The 20848-nt window shown below is 44.4% G+C and overlaps 1 protein-coding gene across 2 annotated transcripts in view; it reads right to left on the reverse strand.

Annotated features, from left to right (window-relative positions):
- RASGRP1 (RAS guanyl releasing protein 1) overlaps nt 1-14150 on the reverse strand; it is a 38418-nt gene extending 24268 nt beyond the window's left edge. Inside the window, exons 1-2 of one of the 2 annotated variants that reach the window (XM_075844611.1) lie at nt 13883-14150; nt 1100-1278 (exon numbers count right to left, since the gene is read on the reverse strand). In XM_075844611.1, coding sequence (XP_075700726.1) covers nt 1100-1278; nt 13883-13974 — 271 coding nt within the window. In that variant the 5' untranslated portion in view covers nt 13975-14150. Of the gene's footprint in view, nt 1-1099; nt 1282-13882 lie in introns of both variants that reach the window. The other variant, XM_075844610.1, reaches the window with a different exon arrangement.
- Nucleotides 14151-20848: the final 6698 nt, after the last annotated feature.

The raw sequence follows: 20848 nt of genomic DNA on the forward strand, positions 1-20848 counted from the left end.
CATATGGTGATCTAAGTTTGTTTCAGTAGAACCATGGGGGTCCGAGTCTTGTGGCCGCAAGAATTTCCCTGGTGACTACAGTGTTCCCTCCATAACATTTCCCAGACTCTATATGTGAGTGACATGTTACTAACCACTGGCATGTTACCACCTAATGTCAAATGGGTGTTGTAAGTATCTGAGGGTTCTGCAGGGCCATAACTACATGGGGTACAGAGGTTACAGTCACACTCAGGCCCTATATGTCCCTCTGCCTTGTATGAGGAGACCGTTACTATAAATGAGACATGGAAGTGCGGGGCCTTGTTACAGATTTCGCTTTGGGGCCGAGGAGCTTTAATTGTCTCCTCTAGGGCTAGATTTAGTCGGTCTGGCATGAATCTGTATACATTACATGAAAAAAAAATTTTTTTCATCAAAATACATCTTTGTAAACAGATCCCATATTCTCATGTGCAGAAACGTACTTTTCTAGGAAAAGCGGGCTGTCCCGTCCCCCCCCCCCAGTGATCAGTAGAAGTGTATTGGGAAACAGAAGCCAGTATTTACTATAAAAAAGACTAGTCTGTCTGCTCCGATGAGGAAGTAGTCATTATTACAAGACAGAGTGGCTACTTGGTTACGTATGCTGGAATTGCTTAAAATCTCTGGGTCCTTTAAAGTTGGATAGGTCACTTTGTCCCTGTGTGTCCCAGACACGGATAACAGATTACAAGCACTGCAGGGTCAATATGTACAATCTATAGTTACACGTACCTACTCTGCATATATAACAGTGGAAAATCACAGCTATACAAAGACAATGGTGAATTATTGCCGAAAAACTATAACATAAGTGAAGAACAGCAAGACTGTGCCAATGTTTTCGGGCACTGTGATAAAGTATGGAGTTGTATAATGTTCCCCTAAACACAGAAATGCTAAAATATCCACAAATGTAGACGTCTAGTCCTGATCTAAAGGACATGGGGAACGATTGATTGCCTCTGACTCTGAACCATCCTTGGAACCTCATTTTATACCAATATTATTAAATCACAGAGCTGCTCTTATAAGATTATGGCCAAGTGGACTATAGACAAGAGTTGGAAAAACTCACCAAAAGTTTGAATGCACATCTGTACCAGTTCGTCCAAGCTGGCTCCCTTGATGAGTTGTCCTAGAGGCATCATCACCCGGATGGGAGTGACCTGGGGAAGTTTGGGATGTGCGGTGCAATGGATAATTTGCTTCAATTCCAGCGCAAGTCTAGGGATAGTGGTACAGCCATGTGCAGGTCTGCTGAGAAAGAAAGAGACCACAGATTACACAACTACCATTAGACGGAGCATGAAATGTCAGGATCTATACAGCCCAGTGCTGGGGATAGAAGGTTACCTCCTCCTCCTCCCAGCTCTCCTCCTCCAGTGACAACCACAAGTCAGTATTCTCAGCTCTCCTTCTAGGAAAAGTGACAATCAAGAACGGTTTCTCAGATGTTTGTACCTAACTTAAAGGAAAAGCACTCATGCATGTCTGCGCCTCTTCTGTACTGGTCAGCTTCTATGTAGAACCATGCTAGTACCGAGATGGGAATTCTTTGAATAGGGATAGCTGGGATTTTGGGCACCCCCCCCCCACCCCAATCAATGAATCACCAATTTAAAAGCATGCAGCTTTATGAGGAAACTATTGTAACTACATTGTAATGCTGCCATAGGGCAGTGGCTGCTTGGCAGCAATAAAAGGACATCTTGGATCGATCACATTACAGATATGCTCGATCATAAGCAGGCGCTTTCCTCGCAGTCATAAGTATGAGAAATAGCTTCGACCTCGAGTAAACAGGGCATCGTAGGAACTCATTTTTTGTTTTCAAAGCAAAGCAAATAAAATATATTCATAGACCTGGTGACAGGTAGGGTATGTTCATAAGGCTTATTTTCAGCCTTTTTGTGGGCCGAAAAATCGGAATCAGAACGCCTCCAAACATCTGCCCATTGAACCGACGGGTTGCTTTTTTACACGGCCGTTTTAAAAAACGGCTACGTAAAAAAACAGCTCAAGAAGTGACATGTGCTTCTTATTCGTGGCCGTTTTTTTACGTACCTGTTTTTAAAAACGGCTACGTAAAAAAGCGGCCCCAAAAAAAAGCGCATGTCACTTCTTGAGCCGTTTTTAGAGCCGTTTTTCATTGACTCTATAGAAAAACAGCTCCAAAAATGGCCATAAAAAACGTCTGAAAATCAGGAGCTGTTTCCCTTGAAAACAGCTCCGTATTTTCAGACGTTTTTTAGGCACTGTAAATTCACCTTTGATTCCCTGGCACGGCGGTCTCAAGTGCCACTCTGCTCTAAGTGACGTCTCTATCATCCAATCAGGAGACCGCTAGACTGTCACAGCAGAGGGGAGAGGCGGGCAGCCTTCTCTCAGGAAAGCCAAGGAGCACTTGCACATCAAGTGCCCACCCCAGTGGATATTGCGACCGCGGCGCGGAGAAATGAAACATTGATTTATCGGTCATGCAACTTGCACGACTGAGACAAAAGGTACGGTTACAATGCCTTCCATCTTTAGTATGTGATGCGGTCAGCAGTTTTGGAGCCTTAAAACTGCCGACAGGTTCCCTTTAAATGATATAATTCTGACAGCCTCCACTATAAGGAGCTTACTGTATACAGTTTATACATTGACATCAATAATAAAACAGTATACTGTAAGATCTCCCTAGTGGTGGTTCCAGGCATTATCATATTTTTCTACTTTTCCTTTTTACCTTTACGCTCAGTAACATTATAAATCAGATCATACAACAGTCTGTTTTTACAATAGACAGATTACAGGCTGCCATAAACAGCAGTCTATAGTCTGATGATGGATTCACATGATAGTAGTGGTGAGTTTGAAAACCATGCATCTCTAAGAACGTAGAAATTGCTCCTTCTTGTAAAGGGAGGGTTTCTTATAATGCCCCGTCTATAAGTCACATAGATTGTATATATCTAATTTAACATACTGGATTCTTGGAGCTGATCCCTCTATTATAATGTTATGGGGAAGTACGAACTGTTTTATCATGATTAATGACTCGGTGGCTTCAGCTTTTCCTTTGTCATTGTATCCTACATGTCTGAAATACTATAGTTCTTTGTTATGCTTAACAACCACATTGGTTAATATTTATTTATTTGTAGGTTTGTCTGCTCGAACATCATTTTTATATTATTTGTCAACTTTTGTAAAAGTAAAGAACCTACAATTTACCAAAAACACAAATTCTTCCATTAGCCATATTACAAATACGTGTTATTTTGCCTTGATTATTTAATGCATTTCTATGTCAAGCCCTTAGATCCATGGTCAGCAACCTGTGTCTCTGTCAGGAATTGCTGGGAGTTGTAGTTGTACCACAGCTGTAGAGACGCAGGTTGCAGACTACTGGCTAAATACATATATGAATGGAAACCAGGAACACAACATAATCTGACCTGTTTTTTTTTTTAGCCCGTATAGACTGCAGATATGGATTCTTACTCACTACTCATGAGCAATAATTCAATACATAATGTATTCAGACCACTTGTATAGGGGTCGTCAAGTCATATATAAATAAAGCTTGGACATTGTATACTGGCAAGTTCTATAACTTTCTAACATACTTGGTGTTTCATTTTATCACCACATCCAGGCAGTGAAATGAAATATTCATGTTTAGATCCGGACGCTGAAAACCAGTACAGACCTAAAACTTCTCACAGCTTTGGTTTTGCCATACCTCCCAACCATCCTGGATTTTGGGCGGTGTCCCGCTGTCCCGGGCGGCTGGTGATATGTCCTGGTGTCAACTGTGTCTGCGTCCTCAGAACGGACATACAGTTGAATTCTATGCTGAAGCAAGGAACCGTCAGCTCACTGCTGCAGCATTCACTATATAGAGCAGCCGTGAGCCGCTCGGCACAGACAGGCGCAGTGAAGTGACGTTATCGCGGCTGTCTGTGTCGAGCCACTCATAGTACAGAACAGAGAAGCAGAAGGATCTCCTCCACTCGTGGGAACGGGGAGAGGTGAGTATTTTTTTTGGTTTTTTTTTGTTAGGCAGTATGAGGCATTATACTGTATGGGGCAGCTACGGTGAATTATACTGTATGGGGCAGCTAAGGGGGCATTATACTGAATGGGCAGATAGCGGGGCACGCTGGGGATCTGCCCCAGGTGCAACTAAGAGGGTAGGTGGGGGGGGCGCTGGACTGTCCCGGCAAATTACTGTCCCAGGAACTGCCATATTCAATTGTATCTGCATCCTCAGGACGCAGTTAAAATCATATATTTTGGCAGAGAAGGAAATTATCAGCTCCCTGCTCTGCCATTCACTTCTCGTGGAGCAGAGTCCCCGGCCAGAGAGTTATCAGTGACTTCAGGGGTCCTCCTGGAGCTGAAGCCCCAGCCAGAGCGTGGCCAACACTAAAATGTTTCAGTTGGGAATAACCCTTTAAGGGAGTAGCGAGGGGCGTGACCAAACAAAGCAAAATTTGCCACACCCTTGGTTTCAATCTTCAATCCTCCGATGCACAATACTCTCATATCCTGAAAGTTTGCTTCAATGAATCACTGTAGATAACAATAGTTGGTCAGGAGTCCTGGCTGTTTAGCTAACTGGATACATTATACAGTAGAAGTAGCATGTGCAAACCTGTGCAGACCTAATACTTCTGTCTCCGGATGTTAACATTTCCATTTAGTGACAGCAAGCAGAGATCTTGAAAATGGTAATGATTCTAGTTAGATTTTTTTTTCATATACCCTATTATCTCAATGCTGAGTTAATAGAAGGCGTCCTCTGTTCAGGATCCTCCTCTCTCTACCAGAGTGGAATACAGTTATAGAAAGCATCTCTCGCTCTGGAGGACCTGTCCTGCACTACACAGACAATCTACTGATTCGAATGGGGACTATGTAATGCTTAATTTATCCTGTAGTGGTGCTGCAGTAAAATTGAACAATTACTGCCAGGATTCCCCACAGATTACAGCTGATCGGCAGGGGGACAATTTGTGATGAGCTTATTGTCAAGTGAACTTTCTAAGGGCCCTTTTTCACTAGGAAATTTTCTGCCCAGAAAATGCGTGCCGTTCGACAATACAGCATGTCAGCGCTTGCTTGCTCCATTTAAAAGGATTGGAATATATGGGGACAAGCAATTATGAATACGATAGTTTGTCCCTATACATTTGCATCCTGTTGGCTGCACATCCTATGTTTAAACAGGACGTTATGCTGCCGACAAGCGACCATTTTTCTGGCTGCATAAATGATACAATCAGCCGATGAACGAGCGTTTGATGGCTGATCGCTGCCCTGTTTCCACAGGGCAATGATCAGGAACGAGCGCTTGTACAAACTCTTGTTTCCTCGATCATTGGCCCGTGTAAAGGGGCTTAACAAGTAGAGATTGTCCAGAGCAGAGAATCAAAATTCAATCAGTATTAGCACACTTTCACACAAAAGTATTTTGATCAATACTTTGCATCAGTATTTGTAAGCAAAAACCAGGAGTGGAACCTACACAGACAGAAACTATAATGGAATAATTTGCCTCTCATTCATGTTATGGACCCACTCCTAGTTATGCCGTGCAAATTACTAATATAAAAATGTTTACCAAAATACTGCCATGTTAGGCTATGTTCACACGGAGTATTTTGCCGAGTTTTTTGCCGCGGGAACCGCGTCGCAAAACTCGGCAAAAACGGCCTGAAAACGCCTTCCATTGATTTCAATGGGAGGCGTTGGCGTCTTTTTCCCGTGAGCAGTAAAACTGCCTCGCGAAAAAAAAAGCGACATGCCCTATCTTCGGGCGTTTACGCCTCTGACCTCCCATTGACTTCAATGGGAGGCAGAGAAAGCGTATTTCACGGTGTTTTATGCCCGCGGCGCTCAATGGCCGCGGGCGAAAAACAGTGCGAAAATCGCCGCGAAAATCGGCGTGCAGGGAGAGGAAAATCTGCCTCAAAGTTCCAAACGGAATTTTGAGGCAGATATTCCTCCTACAAAATACTCCGTGTGAACATAGCCTTAAAGTATCCTTATAATCTGTATTTACTTTGCTCCATTGTCACTCCTGTCAAAGCTGCACCTCATCAACAACTAGGGGAAGCCCCAAAGTACAGGATGTCCCTGATATCTGAGCCAATGACCTGGGACAATTCCTGTTGTAGAGGAATCATGTGGAGAACATGCAAGATGCTATAAACCATGAACTGTGAGTCCCCCTAACTTCTCCATCTATTAAATACTACGTCTAAAGCCCCTCCATCTGCCTTCCCCGGGGAGGGTGTGCCCTGGATCAACAAACCTAATTCCCCTTATTGGCTTTACTGCAGGGCCTGGGTAGGGTTACACAGCATGTTTGGTGTTGTATATACTGGAAGATGCTAGGGTGCCCAATGAAAGCCCCCCTCACAATCTGGATCAGCTCTTGTTGGAGGCATGGTTCTGCACCTGGCCCAATGTGTTTCAAAGCAGTAGCTCGCACTGACACTATGTCAGGTACACCACTCAGTAGTGGCCTAAAACCATAGTATAGTGTCTTCTCTGCTATAAAACTGCTTGAAAACAATATTGCCCATAGGGAGATGAGAGTAAGAACAGTCAGTAAGCCCATGTGGCTAGTGAGTTAATAAACTGGAGATCATCGCATGGTGCTATGTAAAGTCTGGATGCTCTTTGGTCATGACTGTCTGTAGGGTATTTCCATGAAAGAACATAACACACCTCGACATGCAAGGTCTAGTAGGTAGCACAGTATCACTTGTAGGTGAGCTAAAGAATGAATCATGTGGAGGAAGTCTGAACACCAGACAGCAAGTCTATAAAACATGGTGACGTTCTAATTCTTTTTATTCTAGGAAAAGGCTTTGCTGCAAATAGCTCCTCAAGGAAAGATCGCCACAATCACTTTGGAGACAACTAAATAAGCAAATTATATTGTGTGCATTGTAACGGAAGTTTAATCAAGTCCATTAAACCTCTTCACATCATGTCATTAATGTGCGGGGTCATCGTTGCATAAACTGTTTATTGGTCTTGATCCATTTATCAGAATGATTCTGATAACGGGGGAAGGAAGTTATAGGAAAATACTTTCTTCTACCTTTGCAAAATATAGTCTGCTGTAAATGGCAGCCTATATTCTGCTGAGAGATTTACAGGGAACTTGATTTTCTCACCACTGCCATGCTATAGAATTAGATTACTCCAGGGAGTGTTTCCAATAACTATGCTTCAAAGCAGATCACAGTTATTGCTATAAAACTTTATATGCAGATATCCCGAGCGACAACCTAATGCCGTAACTTATTTTTCTAGCTTTTCACTTCCATGCTCTCATATATCTGGCACTGCATTGATTACAATGTGAAACAGCAGTAGGAGCCATTGACAGAGCAAAAAAGATGGGGTGGGGGGATAAATAAAAGAGCTATGCATTTCTAAGAAGCTTGGGTGACTATGTGACAAAGGGTTACATAGCTACTTCCTGGATTCAGAAACAAGACAAATAGGAGGTTAGGAAGATAATTGGTTAGAAAAACACATGCATATTATGTCACTACTACTCATAGTATTCCCAATGCAGCTTAAATGGTCCAAGAGTACAAGTGAATATAAAGAAAAATGTCTCTTTCTCCACTTATTAGGCTCTTCTTCCCCTCCCTCCTGCACTGCTCAGGAGCAGGATGTCCTCTTCCCCATGTGCTATGTATAGAAGACATGATAGCAATTAGGCTCCACCCACTGGCCCAGAGACAACTGAGAATTAGAAATACAGCCTGGGGAAAACTGCTACAAAAATGCAGAAAACAAGTCATATAAAGGCCAGAAATAGTGTTATTCCTCATGTACACACATATGACGGCTTAGGGTATGTTCACACGGCCAAATTTCAGACGTATACGAGGCGTATTTTGCCTCGTTTTACGTCTGGAAATACGTCTCAAATACGTAGTCAAACATCTGCCCATTACTTTCTATGGGTATAACGCTGTATTGTCCACACGACGTACGGCAATTACGACGCGTAAAATTACGCCTCGTAAAAAGAAGTGCAGGACACTTCTTTGGACGTTTTTGGAGCTGTTTTCTCATAGACTCCAATGAAAACAGCTCCAAAAACGGACGTAAAAAACGGCGCGAAAACGGCGTGAAAACGCCGCGAAAAATGCGAGTTGGTAAAAAAAACGTCTGAAAAGCAGGGTCTGTTTTCCCTTGAAAACAGCTCTGGATTTTCAGACGTTTTTGTTGACTACGTGTGAACATACCCTAATTCTGAAAAGTTACAGAAAATGTTAGCTACGCTTCGAAGTTCCACATATTGACGGTATAACAAATGTCCTTTTTTGTAAATAAACCTGTTTTTCAAATAGTGATCTCCTTTCCATCAGCAATATCTCTTTCCCCCGAGTCCGGTAACGCAATGTTTTGAAGACCACTATCCCCTTTCTCAGGTGTGAAGTTCTGAAATAACTGGGTCAATCATTTAAGTGCAGTACAACCACTTTCTATTGAGCAGAGAAATATAAACTGATGTCACACAATAAGGCTAGGGCTACACGGCAACTATGGCCGATACCAAGGTCGCACGGCCAAATATTGCGGTGTTATCGCAGTGTCGCGCTGGCAGCATCTCAGTAATGTAATTTAGTGTGGCCGCGTTGCAATCTGCAGGTTGACGTGACGGTGGCATTACAGTCGCAAGACATTAAAACTTGATGAGGGTAGACAGACTCCCAGCAGCAAGCCCACCCGGAAATTCAGTCCATAACAGATGTTTTTCTGCTCAAACTGATCGCGGCCAGTTTTATTTAGAGTTTTATTCAAATCGCAACAGGAACACAAATCATAAAACAAAAGTCCTATGTCAGTCCCTTGTAGCTGGACAGACAGCGACGTCTGCATGGGCTAAAACCCCGTTCACTTGCAGTGGCCAATATTTACACGACTTAGCCATTTATTACCAGCAATACAGTGTGGCGATTGGCCACTGCAAGTGAGTGGGGTTTCAGCTACATGTGGACGCTGCTATGTTGGACTGTACCATTACAGAACAAGCAGCGCCGCTGGCTGCCATGGTGAAGGCCTACTAAAATATAAAACTATGCGTTTCGGGGCCGGACCGGCCTCTTCATCAGGTAAAATACAAATACAGTACTAATAGAAATGACACTTGTTGCCCTATATAAAGGATGTCATTTCTATTAGCATGAATTTGTATTTTACCTGATGAAGAGGCCAGTCCGGCCCTGAAACGCGTCGTTTTATATTACAATAAACCTCTGAGATTAATCGATTCTTGACACATTGTCAATCTGTTCCTAAGCGGATTATTGTTTATCCTGTTGCGCCAGAAAAAAAGGGTGTCCACAATTTTACTTATTTTTACAGTCCCTGCAGCGGCGTCCGCATGCAGACTAAACCCTGTTTACATGCGATGGCTGCACAAATTTGCCAGTAATACCAAATGGCAAAATCGTGCTGCCATAAGTGAGCAGGGTTTCGTAAGCATTCGGACGCTACTAGTCGCATTATCTCTACACTGAAGGTCCATTTATATGCATCAATGTAAGTAGAATGGTATATTCCATACAACACTATGCTCTCACTCATGGGAAAGATGTGTCTATGGCAACCAATCAAGTTGCTGTTTTTTTTTCGAAAGGGCATTTGAGAAATGAGAGATGGAATCTGATTGGTTGGGTAACTACCCCACTTTTCCTTTGCACTAGTTCTGATATATTTCCCCTATAGTATATGAGATGAAGTTCCTCTTATTCAATACTGGATGTGGAGTATTAGGAGCATGACGTAAGATCGTCTAGGTTCATTAAACGGTTATAACTAAGGTCTATGATGTTCCCCATCCCCTTCAAGCAATCGATGGCAGGAAAATGTAGATAATATAGAAAACGCATAATGAATAGATCTCCACTAAGCATTAGAGAATAGAATATGCAAATAGTACAGCACTTATGTATGAAGAAGTAACACCAGCTTCAATCTAGAAAGCAGATCACAGTTAGAACTCCCATTACATATAGTAGCAATAATAAATAGCAGACAAAGAGGAAACTTTAACACCCATCAACAAAACCATTTTCAGCGTTCTATGAAATGACTTTCTTTCTGTGGGCCGGAACAATACTAATTGTTTTATATTATATATAGCAGCTCTGAAGATAAAAGGCCCGGCCGGAGGAGACAATGGTGACAGTCAGATCCTGCTGGTAACACAATTCCAAGGGGAATTCTACCAGGAAGGGCAATGCAGACGAAATCCTTATCATGAAACGCAGCGCCAAACAGGCACAATGTATACTAAAGGTCACCCCCTACTATTCATTGTGCCCTGAGATGGCTCTGATATGGTACGCCAGTGTTGTAAGTCTACTAAACACTTATAAACTGTCTCTAATCTATGTTGGCAGGAAACGCGCCAAAGTCCACACCTCTTAATACATTTGGGGCATCTTTAGATGATATGCCGTTTCTGGCGTAAGTGATGGTAAAGCTGTGGGTCTGTGGGAGGCACTGCCCCCTCATGCTAAACCCCACCCCCCTGTATTGCCCATTTTGGAAAGTGGCGATGAAAGTAAAACGTCGCAAATGTTAGCACAAATATGACGTGCTCCAATATTTGCAACTTTTTAACGCCAGAAAACTGGTGTAAAGCTTTTAATACATTCCCCCCAATATATTTTATAAAGCAACTTTAACTGGTGTCCAACATATTACCCGGAAACTCTCTCATACATATTGTTAAAAGCTCGTGTGCACCGGTAGGTTTATATTCTTATATTAAGGCCCCATGCACACGACCGTGCCCGCAATCACGGCCCGTGATTGCGGGCACGTCCGGCCGCCGACTGCCACCCGCATTTTCACAAAGTATGGGAGCACGGCCCGCAAAATGCAAAAGAACGGACATGTTCCATAATTTTCGGAACATTTCTACGGCATGGACACCCATCCGTAGCGCTACAGAAAGGTGTCCGCGTTCAATGAAAGTAAATGGGTCAATTTTTGCAGACCACAATTGCAGTCCGCAAAAACTGAGGTTTTTTACGGTCGTGTGCATGGGGCATTAGGGTGTGTTCACACGTGGCAGATTTTTTGCAGACATTTCTGTGACTGCTCTGAATGGGGTTGGTAAATATCCACCTGCTGCAGAAACAATCCAAATACAATGAATATACCATTATACATCAACGAGCTGCCTCTCATCATTTATTAGAAGCATAAACATTTATATGGCATTACTACTGTACATATGAAATACATCAGTACATATGGGGTGGACATTACTTATCATAATAACATACTATGTAATAAGAAACAGCCTTTCCCAGTTGATTAAATACAGCTTCAAGCATTGTATCAAGGGCTCGATCTGGTCTTCCCCTTTAGGGTAAGTTCACACGTAGCGTAAATACTGCGGATTTTCCGCAGCATAATACAGTAGCGGCAGAGTGGATGAAATTTGAACAAATCACATCCACCCCCTGCGTAAATGAAAAGCGGAAAAAAATGCTCAGAAATAGACCGGCGGTGCGTTTTTTTAATTCGCAGCATGTCAATTGTATTTGTGTAATCACTGAAGGGAAGTCAACAAAGACCGGCGGGGACCACCAGACGGCCGGCACTGTAGCGGCAGGGATTAAACAGGTGACTATTTTTTTATTTATTTTTTATTCTATCTACTTTCTTGCTCTTAGCACATTGTTCCAGACAACCCCTTTAAAAGTGGTACCTATAAGTGCAATGTAAGAACTGTGCACGGAGACCTTCATGAATTGGGTTTCAATGGTCGAGCAGCTGTACACAGGCCTAAGATAACCATGCACAATACCTAGCGTCAGCTGGAGAGGTGTAAAGCGCGTCGCCACTGGACTCTGAAGCAGTGGAAACGTGTTCTCTGCAGCGATAAAGCACGTTTCCCAACTTAGAAGTCTGATAGATGAACCATTGTTTGGCAGATGCTAGGAGAATGCTACCTACCTCAAGACATAACATTTGGTAAGGGAGGGATAATGGTCTGGGTCTGTTTTTCAGGGTTTGGGCCCTTATTTCCAGTCCAGAATTTTTGTGGTAACAGTTTGGGTTCGGCCCTTTTCTGTTCCAGCATGAACGTGTCCCTGTGAACAACGCAAAGTCCTTAAAGACATGGTGTGACGAGTTTGGTGTGGAAGAACTTAAGTGGTTGAACAGAGCCCTGACCTCAATCCCATTCAACACCTTTGGTAAGAACTGGAACGCCATGGTGAGCCAAACCTTGTCATCCAACATCAGTGTCCGACCTCACAAACGCGCTTTTTTGCTGAATAGGCACAAATTCCCACAGACACACTCCAAAATCTTATGGAAAGCCTTCCCAGTAGAGTGGAGGCTATTATAGCTGCAAAGTGGGTCCAATCCCATACTAACGCCATAGTTTTGGAATGGGACATACAACAAGCTCACATATGTGTTATCAAGTATCCAAATACTTTTGGCCAGATAGTGTGTGTGTGTGTGTGTGTGTGTGTGTGTGTGTGTGTGTGTGTGTGTGTGTGTATCCCTATGCAACTAAGTACAGAAAAATTATTGCATTCATCTGAATGTAATTCTGAAGAAAAATGTAATGCTGATCTCCTATTGCAGAACTCTAACCCACGACGTGATCTCCAAATATTAATCTAATATCAGCACCACTGCATGTATAATATATGTACATCTGCATATGTGTGTAATATAAAGGTCATATAATACACAGAATACAGCAGGGGCACCACCACCTGTGTAATATATATATATTATGAGATAGATATCTGCCTGTGACAGGACTTTCATCAAGTCTCCAGTGAACACAGACAATGTTGTATTACGGTTGTGCTCTATATAACCATTATATAATCTCATGTATGGACAATATCATGTAACTTCTTTGTAGTTTGGAAATGTAACATCAGTATATTGACATTCTGCGGTGAGGAAGTTTCTGTGGTCACCCCGGACTCGAGCCAACATGTCAATATATCACTAGTTAGAAAGTCTTCCATATCCCATTTTGTGTCCAAGGCATTGACATACAGCCGAAGTTTCATGTATAAGAATGGTCTCATAATACACAGCAGCACCACTACATGTATAGTATATGTACAGTAAAATATATATATAGTTCTCTTAATACACAAAACACAGCAGAGGATCACTACATGTGTATGTGTATGTATATATATATATATATATATATATATATATATATGTAATAGAAAGGTCTAATAATACACATGTGTTCTAATATACATACAGTAATATATATATATATATTATAAAGGTCTCATAATACACAACAGCACCACTGCGTGTATGGTATATATACATTTACATATGTATGTACTGTAATATAAAGGTCTCATAATACACAGTACACAGCAGGAGCACTATGTATAGTATATGTACAGTAACATATATATGTAATACAAAGGTCTTATAATACACATCAGGATGACTACTTGGATAATACATGTGCAGTAACATATGTGTAATATAAAGGTCTTATAATACACCACAACAGCAGCACCACTACATGTATCGTATATGTACAGCAACATATTTGTGTAATATAAAGGTCTCATACTACACAGAACACAGCAAGAGAACCACTATTTGTATAATGTATGTACAGTAACATGTGTAATACAAAGATCTCATAATAAACATCAGTAGCACTACATGTATAATATTTACATTTGTGTGTAATGTAAAGGTTTTATAATACAAAGAACGCAGCAGGAGCATCACTAGACGTGCAATACATGTACAGGAACATGTGTAATATGGAGGTCACATAATACAGACATGGCTCACTTACTGGATGCCTTTCTTCTTGCCAATGGTCCCCATGATGAAGATGTTGGTGTGCTGTGTGTGCTCTGCTGTCCCGGCACTCCGCCTGTATCCCATTCTGGAATGGGGCTGATCACAGGTCTCCACCCCAGCACACCTCCCAGCTGGCAGCGCTGCCAGCACCTGTGCCCTGTGTCATTGTAGCTGTAATATTATTATCACTACAGCTCGCCGCTCAGGAGAACCTTACACTTCTCGTCTTACTGCCACTTCTGACAAGTTAAAGCAGAACGAGTGCCTCCCTCACACACACCCCACTCACACTCCTCCCTCACACTCCTCCCTCACACCACACTAACTATACACACATACACACTCCTCCCTCCCTCACACACCACACTAACTATACACACATACACACTCCTCCCTCCCTCACACACCACACTAACTATACACACATACACACTCCTCCCTCCCTCACACACCACACTAACTATACACACATACACACTCCTCCCTCACACCACACTAACTATACACACATGCACACTCCTCCATCCCTCACACACCACACTAACTATACACACATACACACTCCTCCCTCACACACACCACACTCCTCCCTCACACCACACTAACTATACACACATACACACTCCTCCCTCACACACACCACACTCCTCCCTCACACCACACTAACTATACACACATACACACTCCTCCATCCCTCACACACCACACTAACTATACACACATACACACTCCTCCCTCACACTCCTCCCTCACACCACACTAACTATACACACATACACACTCCTCCCTCACACCACACTAACTATACACACACACTCCTCCCTCACACTCCTCCCTCACACCACACTAACTATACACACATACACACTCCTCCCTCACACCACACTAACTATACACGCATACACACTCCTCCCTCCCTCACACCACACTAACTATACACACATACACACTCCTCCCTCCCTCACACACCACACTAACTATACACGCATACACACTCCTCCCTCACACGACACTAACTATACACACATACACACTCCTCCCTCCCTCACACACCACACTAACTATACACACATACACACTCCTCCCTCACACCACACTAACTATACACACACTCCTCCCTCACACCACACTAACTATACACACACACACACACACACACACACACACACACACACACTCCTCCCTCCCTCACACACCACACTAACTATACACACATACACACTCCTCCCTCACACACACCACACTAACTATACACACACTCCTCCCTCACACCACACTAACTATACACACACACACACTCCTCCCTCACACACCACACTAACTATACACACATACACACTCCTCCCTCACACCACACTAACTATACACACACTCCTCCCTCCCTCACACACCACACTAACTATACACACATACACACTCCTCCCTCACACTCCTCCCTCACACCAGCCTAACTATACACACTCCTCCCTCACACACACACACACCACACTCACACTCCTCCCTCACACCACACTAACTATACACACACATACACACTCCTCCCTCACACACCACACTAACTATACACACATGCACACTCCTCCCTCCCTCACACACCACACTAACTATACACACATACACACTCCTCCCTCACACCACACTAACTATACACACATACACACTCCTCCCTCACACGACACTAACTATACACACATACACACTCCTCATTCCCTCACACACCACACTAACTATACACACATACACACTCCTCCCTCACACCACACTAACTATACACACATACACACACCTCCCTCACACACACCACACTCACACTCCTCCCTCACACCACACTAACTATACACACTCCTCCCTCACACACAACACTAACTATACACACATACACACTCCTCCCTCCCTCACACACCACACTAACTATACACACATACACACTCCTCCCTCACACCACACTAACTATACACACATACACACTCCTCCCTCACACACCACACTAACTATACACACATGAACACTCCTCCCTCTCTCACACACCACACTAACTATACACACATACACACTCCCCCCTCACACCACACTAACTATACACACACATACACACTCCTCCCTCACACACCACACTAACTATACACACATGCACACTCCTCCCTCCCTCACACACCACACTAACTATACACACATACACACTCCTCCCTCACACTCCTCCCTCACAACACACTAACTATACACACATACACACTCCTCCCTCACACACACCACACTCACACTCCTCCCTCACACCACACTAACTATACACACATGCACACTCCTCCCTCACACCACACTAACTATACACACATACACACTCCTCCCTCCCTCACACACCACACTAACTATACACACATACACACTCCTCCCTCACACTCCTCCCTCACACCACACTAAATATACACACATACACACTCCTCCCTCCCTCACACACCACACTAACTATATACACATATACACTCCTCCCTCACACAATCCACACTCCTCTCTCACACCACACTAACTATACACACATGCACACTCCTCCCTCACACTCCTCCCTCACACGACACTAACTATACACACATACACATTCCTCCCTCACACACACCACACTCAAACTCCTGCCTCACACCACACTAACTATACACACACACATACACACTCCTCCCTCACACCACACTAACTATACACACATACACACTCCTCCCTCCCTCACACACCACACTAACTATACACACATACACACTCCTCCCTCACACCACACTAACTATACACACACTCCTCCCTCCCTCACACACACCACACTAACTATACACACATACACACTCCTCCCTCACACTCCTCCCTCACACCAAACTAACTATACACACATACACACTCCTCCCTCACACCACACTAACTATACACACACACACATACTCCTCCCTCACACACCACACTAACTATACACACTCCTCCCTCACACTCCTCCCTCACACCACACTAACTATACGCACATACACACTCCTCCCTCCCTCACACACCACACTAACTATACGCACATACAAACTGCTCCCTCCCTCACACACCACACTAACTATGCACACATACACACTCCTCCCTCACACTCCTCCCTCACACCACACTAACTATACACACACCTCCCTCACACACACCACACTAACTATACACACATACACACTCCTCCCTCACACCACACTAACTATACACACATACACACTCCTCCCTCCCTCACACACACCACACTCACACTCCTCCCTCACACCACACTAACTATACACACATACACACTCCTCCCTCACACCACACTAACTATACACACATACACACTCCTCCATCCCTCACACACCACACTAACTATACACACATACACACTCCTCCCTCACACACACCACACTCCTCCCTCACACCACACTAACTATACACACATACACACTCCTCCCTCACACCACACTAACTATACACACATACACACTCCTCCATCCCTCACACACCACACTAACTATACACACATACACACTCCTCCCTCACACTCCTCCCTCACACCACACTAACTATACACACATACACACTCCTCCCTCACACCACACTAACTATACACACACACTCCTCCCTCACACTCCTCCCTCACACCACACTAACTATACACACATACACACTCCTCCCTCACACCACACTAACTATACACGCATACACACTCCTCCCTCCCTCACACCACACTAACTATACACACATACACACTCCTCCCTCCCTCACACACCACACTAACTATACACGCATACATACTCCTCCCTCACACGACACTAACTATACACACATACACACTCCTCCCTCCCTCACACACCACACTAACTATACACACATACACACTCCTCCCTCACACCACACTAACTATACACACACTCCTCCCTCACACCACACTAACTATACACACACACACACACTCCTCCCTCCCTCACACACCACACTATACACACATACACACTCCTCCCTCACACACACCACACTAACTATACACACATACACACTCCTCCCTCCCTCACACACACCACACTCCTCCCTCACACCACACTAACTATACACACACTCCTCCCTCACACCACACTAACTATACACACACACACACTCCTCCCTCCCTCACACACCACACTAACTATACACACATACACACTCCTCCCTCACACACACCACACTAACTATACACACAAACACACTCCTCCCTCCCTCACACACACCACACTCACACTCCTCCCTCACACCACACTAACTATACACACATACACACTCCTCCCTCACACCACACTAACTATACACACATACACACTCCTCCATCCCTCACACACCACACTAACTATACACACATACACACTCCTCCCTCACACACACCACACTCCTCCCACACACCACACTAACTATACACACATACACACTCCTCCCTCACACCACACTAACTATACACACATACACACTCCTCCATCCCTCACACACCACACTAACTATACACACATACACACTCCTCCCTCACACTCCTCCCTCACACCACACTAACTATACACACATACACACTCCTCCCTCACACCACACTAACTATACACACACACTCCTCCCTCACACTCCTCCCTCACACCACACTAACTATACACACATACACACTCCTCCCTCACACCACACTAACTATACACGCATACACACTCCTCCCTCCCTCACACCACACTAACTATACACACATACACACTCCTCCCTCCCTCACACACCACACTAACTATACACGCATACACACTCCTCCCTCACACGACACTAACTATACACACATACACACTCCTCCCTCCCTCACACACCACACTAACTATACACACATACACACTCCTCCCTCACACCACACTAACTATACACACACTCCCCCCTCACACCACACTAACTATACACACACACACACACACACACTCCTCCCTCCCTCACACACCACACTAACTATACACACATACACACTCCTCCCTCACACACACCACACTAACTATACACACACTCCTCCCTCACACCACACTAACTATACACACACACACACTCCTCCCTCACACACCACACTAACTATACACACATACACACTCCTCCCTCACACCACACTAACTATACACACACTCCTCCCTCCCTCACACACCACACTAACTATACACACATACACACTCCTCCCTCACACTCCTCCCTCACACCAGCCTAACTATACACACTCCTCCCTCACACACACACACCACACTCACACTCCTCCCTCACACCACACTAACTATACACACACATACACACTCCTCCCTCACACACCACACTAACTATACACACATACACACTCCTCCCTCACACCACACTAACTATACACACATACACACTCCTCCCTCACACGACACTAACTATACACACATACACACTCCTCATTCCCTCACACACCACACTAACTATACACACATACACACTCCTCCCTCACACCACACTAACTAAACACACATACACACACCTCCCTCACACACACCACACACACACTCCTCCCTCACACCACACTAACTATACACACTCCTCCCTCACACACAACACTAACTATACACACATACACACTCCTCCCTCCCTCACACACCACACTAACTATACACACATACACACTCCTCCCTCACACCACACTAACTATACACACATACACACTCCTCCATCACACACCACACTAACTATACACACATACACACTCCTCCCTCACACACACCACACTCAAACTCCTGCCTCACACCACACTAACTATACACACACACATACACACTCCTCCCTCACACCACACTAACTATACACACATACACACTCCCCCCTCCCTCACACACCACACTAACTATACACACATACACACTCCTCCCTCGCACCACACTAACTATACACACACTCCTCCCTCCCTCACACACACCACACTAACTATACACACATACACACTCCTCCCTCACACTCCTCCCTCACACCAAACTAACTATACACACATACACACTCCTCCCTCACACCACACTAACTATACACACACACATACACACTCCTCCCTCACACACCACACTAACTATACACACTCCTCCCTCACACTCCTCCCTCACACCACACTAACTATACGCACATACACACTCCTCCCTCCCTCACACACCACACTAACTATACGCACATACAAACTGCTCCCTCCCTCACACACCACACTAACTATGCACACATACACACTCCTCCCTCACACTCCTCCCTCACACCACACTAACTATACACACACCTCCCTCACACACACCACACTAGCTATACACACTCCTCCCTCACACCACACTAACTATACACACATACACACTCCTCCCTCCCTCACACACACCACACTCACACTCCTCCCTCACACCACACTAACTATACACACATACACACTCCTCCCTCACACCACACTAACTATACACACATACACACTCCTCCCTCACACCACACTAACTATACACACATACACACTACTCCATCACACACCACACTAACTATACACACATACACACTCCTCCCTCACACTCCTCCCTCACACCACACTAACTATACACACATACACACACCACACTAACTATACACACTCCTCCCTCCCTCACACACATCACACTCCTCCCTCACACCACACTAACTATACACACACATACACACTCCTCCCTCACACACCACACTAACTATACACACATGCACACTCCTCCCTCACACCACACTAACTATACACACATACATACTCCTCCCTCCCTCACACACCACACTAACTATACACACATACAAACTCCTCCCTCACACTCCTCCCTCACACCACACTAACTATACACACATACACACTCCTCCCTCACACACACCACACTCACACTCCTCCCTCAAACCACACTAACTATACACACATGCACACTCCTCCCTCACACTCCTCCCTCACACCACA

The sequence above is a fragment of the Rhinoderma darwinii genome, chromosome 12 (assembly GCF_050947455.1).
Source record: "Rhinoderma darwinii isolate aRhiDar2 chromosome 12, aRhiDar2.hap1, whole genome shotgun sequence".
Classification (NCBI taxonomy): domain Eukaryota; kingdom Metazoa; phylum Chordata; class Amphibia; order Anura; family Rhinodermatidae; genus Rhinoderma; species Rhinoderma darwinii.